The sequence below is a fragment of the Anastrepha obliqua genome, chromosome 5, assembly GCF_027943255.1.
Source record: "Anastrepha obliqua isolate idAnaObli1 chromosome 5, idAnaObli1_1.0, whole genome shotgun sequence".
Classification (NCBI taxonomy): Eukaryota; Metazoa; Arthropoda; class Insecta; order Diptera; family Tephritidae; genus Anastrepha; species Anastrepha obliqua.
In genome coordinates, this window is record NC_072896.1 from 9,770,340 (window position 1) to 9,776,696 (window position 6,357).

At 39.4% G+C, this 6,357-nt stretch overlaps 1 protein-coding gene across 1 annotated transcript; it reads left to right on the plus strand.

Annotated features, from left to right (window-relative positions):
- Nucleotides 1-2,580: 2,580 nt before the first annotated feature.
- Nucleotides 2,581-6,357, plus strand: LOC129247379 (hormone receptor 4-like). The gene is made up of 5 exons (XM_054886490.1): nt 2,581-2,646; nt 4,186-4,680; nt 4,753-4,953; nt 5,036-5,783; nt 5,852-6,357. The coding sequence occupies exons 1-5, from the start codon at nt 2,581-2,583 to the stop codon at nt 6,355-6,357; spliced, it is 2,016 nt and encodes a 671-aa protein (XP_054742465.1).

Consider the following 6,357-nt stretch of genomic DNA (forward strand, 5'->3'; position numbering starts at 1 on the left):
TTTTAAATTTTTATTTTTCAATTTTTAAGATTTAAAGATCACAAATTAAAAATTTACATATAATTTACAAATTAAAAATTTGTGATTTTTAAAACTTAAGAACTTAAATTTTTTTTCAATTTCTAGTTTTTAACTTTCAAGTTTTATTTTTGAATTTTTAAGTTTTAAAGATCACAAATTACAAATTAAAAACTAAAAATAAAAATTAAAAACTAGAAATTATAAAAAAAATTTGATTTTCAAGTTTTAAAGATCACAAATTTTTAATTTGTAAATTAAATGTAAATGTTGAATTTGTAATTTGTGATCTTTAAAACTTAAATTTTTAACCTTAAAATCAAAAATTATAAATTTAAAATGAAAATTGAAAATTGAAAAATTACCAATCACAAATTACAAATTAAAAATTTAAAAGTAATTTTTTTTTTCATTTTTAGTTGTAATTTATTTTTAAATTTTTTGATTTTTAGTTTTAAGTTTAAATTTTTGAGTTTTAATTTTGAATTTTAAAATTTAAGAATTCAAAACTGAAAAATAATAGTTAAAATTAAAAGCTAAAAATAAGAATTTAAGAACTAGAAATTATAAATTCAAACCCAAAAGTTAAAATTTAAAAACTGAAAATTAAAAACTACAACTTAAGAAGTAAAAATTTAAAATTCAAAAGCTTGAAATAAGAAATGAAAACTTAATTATTTAAAATTAAAATTTATAAATCAAATTTAAAAATCAAAAGTTAAAAATTAAAACTTAAAAATTAAAAATTAAAAATGACAATCTACGATTTACAAATTACAGATTACAGAGTGCACATTAGAATTTACAAATAATTAGATTACAAATTTTAACTAATGAAAAGTTAAAATTAAAAATTAAAAATTGCATATTACGAATGACAAATTACAAATTACGAACTACAGATTACAGTTCATAGATTACAGATAGCAAACTACTAGCTACAGATACCTCCATCGGGTAACAGATGCGCCCAGAGTCATCACTTTGTCTGCAAAACTCTTTTCTAAAATGTTTTTCAAACGCTCCCCAATATCCTCTCCTCTAATGCCTCACTTTCTCTTTCCTTCTTTTCAGGCTCCAAATCAAATCAAATTAAATTCTTACACCCAACTTCTTTTCCATTTCATATCTTACGAATTCGTTTCTTCCTTTCCTTTGAAAATTCCCTTTCTTGGAAAATTTCTCTTTCCCCGCCCAACGTTCGCTTCTAAGCATTTGTCATTTCTCCACTTCGCTTTGGCTTACTTGGAAGTTCGTCGCAACTTTTTCTTTGACTTTCATTAAATTCAATTGCCGTGAATTTCATACGTATAACTTTGTTGTATTTTGCACGAGTATTAGTTCTTTGCCATGCGCTGTTTTGTAACTAAAATTTCTTTGACATTCGCCATGTGGGCGACTTGGCTTTGTGTCTTCGTGACTGTCCTTGCAAACAAGTGATGTTGCCGCTTTGGTTTTTATTACTGACACAAACGTTGATGAGAAGTGTTTTTGTAGATGACCATTGGCTTTTTTTTTGTTTGTGGTAGCTGCTTACTAGACTGGGGTGGTATTGATCTTGTGCTGAAATATAACAGGTCTTGTGCTAAATTTTAAAGATATTCGGCTTAGCAAAAGTGAGCAAACTTGCAGCTAAATTTTATTATGATTTTTTATTGATTGATATCTTTTTGACAAAAATATTTCACTTATTTATTTTTTATTTCGTGTACACTTTCTTCCATTACGATATTACGATATTGACTTTAGTTATTTTTCCTATATTTTAGTTCATTTTAATCAAATCGATTTTCATTTACTTTATCGGCTTAATTGTGGTAGATGAAGTTAGCAAACCGCATTCTAAAGAACTAAAAAAAGTCCAAACGTTTTCTATCAAATCAATTCCTTGTCTTCTTTATAGCAGTGCGATGGTTAGAGTTGGAGGCTGTTGGAAAACCTTAGTGACACTCACTGCAGCCATTCTTCACTCTTTGTCTCGTTTCAATCATTTACCCGAAGAAATGTAAGAAACTTAGTTTCTGTTGACCCCCAGAGTTTCAATAAACTGTGCTTCATATCACAGCTATACCCCAAAGGGCATACACATATACATGTCGCCATACACACACGCACACATCTTTAAGCATTCGTTCATATGTATGCATATATGTACAGAGCAAGAAGAACGATTTGAGAAGTTGCTCTGTGCAATACAGACAGGCCGGTCCGAATGGCACACTCATTTATTCTACTTAGACATACCCACACACACACTCACATACCATGCATATATTCTTATCCATTTGTATCCTTTATTGCGCCTTAAGCCTCATTTTTGCAATGGAGAATACAAAAAGTTTTTGTGGTTCTGCTATCCCTGTCTTAGATGCTACACATGCCTTTTATGAAGTGGAAAAAAAGCAGGAGTGGGGTACGACACCAACCGTACACTCATAGACATTACCGTTAAACTGACCCTGCATTCAAACCGACGTAGTAAAAACATAGTTCTGAGCTACCTTCCCGCCAGCCGGCTTTGCAACAGAAGTAGTTTGTCTTCCTTCTTTTTTTAACACAGCGATGCCCTACGAAGTGTCACTTGTTAGCCTCAGCATCAGCGTTACACGAGTATTAGTTGAGGGACTAGTAAGTCACGGACCAGTATTGGACCAGTTAATGAACTAGTGCGTAATGATCAAAAAAGCAGATGACTGGTTTTATGAGGCATTCTTTTTTATATTTATAGAAGCATATAGCTTTTTCGTGCATCTTAACACTGGTTTACAAATAATTTATGATTTTTTTAACCCACGAATCAAACCAGAAGAAGAAGCTCGTAGAAAACTTAACCAAATTACGATACGAACACAAACGTTGCTTAATTCACGTGCCCTCCAATTAGCCGCAGAGAAAACGGGGATAATAGTTCAAAACAAGAAGCACATCTCGTTAAAAGATTACTTTCCCAGTAATTCTGCATATTTCTTACCATATAAAACGATTTTTTTTTTATAATTTTGAAAAATAAAAATTTTTTGAAGTTTTGTAAATATCTTCACAGCATTTAATTTTAATGAAAAATGAAGCATCAACAAAACATTGCAAATTTAATTAACTTTAATTTGACATATAACTCCTTGGGAGCGGCTAACGAATTTTTGAGTTATTAGAAATTTGTATGATTAATCAAAGGAAAAGAATTTTGTAGGTTCCCAGACTCAGTGACCAATTTAACCTAGGTGTTCTAGGTTCATAGGTTATTGGATGTTTTGACTGTAAGCTAGTGTTATGGGTCATTTTGCAACTGGTTCAAATCTAGTCTCCTTCGTACTAGTATGATATTCGCCATCAGAAACCAGTTCGTAAACTAGAATAACTGCTGAGTAATTCGGATTTTCACTGCAACGCAGCGGCACGTGTTAGTGTACATATATTTGAGCATTGCGGTTCAGCAATCTTTTAGTCATAAAACTTTGATGCCAAATTAAGTCTCGAAGTATGAGCGCGCAGCGACTAATGAAGATTGCTTAACCGGCGACTGATGATTTGTTGGTGATGTTGCGTTAAAATTCGGCTAAGGGACATGAGCACGTGATTGGTTGTCACTCAAAGCAAGCGGTCAGTGGTCATTGAAAGACGTACGTATGTATGTATGTATCCCTGTGCCCGCATGCCCTTGTCATTGTGTGACGCATAAGTTTTTGTGTGCAAAGTATTTCGATAGTAAATCAAAGCGAAATTTTCGAATTTTTCTTTCCTTTAGCAGTAATTGAAAGCGCTGAGTGCGGATTGGCACAAGCAGAAGAAAAATGAAAATGAGTGGCGAACATTTGCACAAAGCTGCCAGATTTTACTAAATAACATTTACCAAAATGTGAGTGCAGGGGTTGCAGTGCCAGCCAACTTTTGATGCTCGAAGACTTTGGCAACAACTTATTGAAACAAAAACAAAAACAAACACAGAAACATTTGCCCAGCACCAACCAACAATCGACAAATCTCAGTATCTTGGCAAAAGTTTCGTTTCCCTTGAGTGTTTTCTCGCATAATAAAAAACAAAAAAATTATTGCATACTGTGCTGTGATTCAGAAAAGTATTCTTTTTAAGTCTATTCCTCGCTGTTTCTTCATCTTCTCCAATCTCATTCATACTAACATTTCGCCTCTTCTTCGTTTTCCTTTCAGGAGACCATTCCAGCTGCAGCGACTACAACCACCCCGGACGCTACTGGGAATGGCGGCAGCGTTGGCGGTGTTGTGGGCATTGGCGGCGCAGCGGGTGCGGTGGGTGGGAGCGTTGGCGGTGATAATAACACCGAATCGGATCCCTATGCCGGCTTAATGAAGGACGCAGATAAATTGAAACTGATGTTGCTAGCCTGGAATTACCAAAACTCAAATGCGGTACGCAACGGCACAGAGGGACCCGATTTGGGTGTGGTTGGTGGTTTGTGGGCACAATACCAGAATGCGTTGGCACAAACTGCTGCAGCCAATAACAAAATGGATACATCGTTATCGCCAGTACCGCGCACAGATGCCACTTCGCCAATGGAGGCGCAGGATGAGACAAATTCTTCGGGACAGAAGGAAGAGGATGAGGGCTCTGAAGATGATTCGGATGATAAGTTGGACGAGAAGTTGGCCACACATGATCCCGAGCGGCTAAAGGCGTTCAATGTGAGTAACAAAAGCGAATTTATTGCAATTGGAGGAATAATAAAATATATAATTTTCCTTTCACGGGTTTAGATGTTCGTGCGCTTGTTTGTGGATGAGAATCTCGATCGCATTGTTCCCATTTCTAAGCAACCAAAAGAGAAAATTCAAGCAATCATAGACTCGTGCGCCAGACAATTTCCCGAATTTAGCGATCGCTCACGCAAACGTATACGAACGTATCTGAAGTCGTGTCGTCGTAACAAGAAGACACGCGACGGCTGGGATAATACGGTAAGCTAGCCACTATTGAGATTCCGACTGATTTCTTTTCTAAATTGTGCCGTTCGTGTACGTTTCTCTCAATTTCTCGCAGACCCGTCCGACACCCGCGCACTTGACGTCCGTACAGGCTGAGCAGATACTAGCAATCGCTTGCGAGAATGAGTCCATGAATGCCAAACGTATGCGCATCGGCCTGGAGCCCATCACACATGCCATACCGGCGCCTGGTTCAGCCGTCGCCGCAGCTGCAGCGGCAGCGGCAGCAGCAGCCGCGGCCGCAGTAGCTGCAACCAGTTCGACTGTATCCGTTGGTGTTGTTGGCAACTCTACCATGACATCGGTTTCAGCTAGTGACGCGCTCTCCACTGTCACAACGTCAACGCTGCCGTTTGTTGGCGCTGGCGGTGGTGGCTTTGCACGTTCCACACCTAATTCCGATGCCGCCGAACCACTTTCGTTGACACCAGCGGCTGCCGTAGCAGCTGCTGCAGCCGCAGCTGTGGCCGCTTCGACGGCTGGTGCCGGTGGCGGCAGTGGTGGCATCAATTCGGCGCGCAGCTCACCGCTGGCACTGAGCTCGAACACAAGCGTGAGTGGCAGCACAAGCGGTATGGATATAAAACCGCTTGCGGCTGCCCTATCGAACGGTAATACGCCAACTAACGGCACTGTTAGTTGTCTGGCAGGACTGCCAGCCACAAGTCCACTTTACCGGCCATCCGACTTTACTTCACCCTCGGCAGCATCACCTTTCGTGGCTGCTGCTGCTGCGGCAGTAGCCGCTGGTCGCACACCAACTTATCCCGGCTACTTTCCAGGCGTCGCTGGGCTGGGAAATGGTGAGTTTCATGAATTTTTGTTTTTAGTTTTCATTTCCTGCTATAACTTATACTTTCATTCCTCACAGTCGTACCCACGGATCTCTCCATGAAACCATCGTCCACTAGCACGTGCGCCACACTCACCACCGGCCCCACCACCGTCAACACCAACAACAATATCGGCGTGATGGGTGTTGGCGCACCAAATCTCACCAGCCTTGTCGGCACCGGCGGACTCTCCGTCAACAACAACAATGCACTTGTCACCGCCACACAGCAACTACAACAGCTGCAGCAACAACAGCAACAGCAGCAGCAGCAACAACAGCAACAACAACAGCAGCAGCAGCAACAACAGCAACAGCAAGCAATCATGGCAACTGGTCTGAATGCCAACCAACTGGGCGGTGGTGGCACGTTGAACGACCCAAATGCTGTTGCTACAGTACGTCCACCGCCACTGCTGGCGCACAAACTGAGTCCCAACGAAATAACGGCAGCGCGCCAAGTAATCTCGGCGTACCGGGAGAGCGCAGCTTTTCTGCTCCGCACCGCCGATCAGGTGGAACAGTTACTCGTGCAACAGCAATAA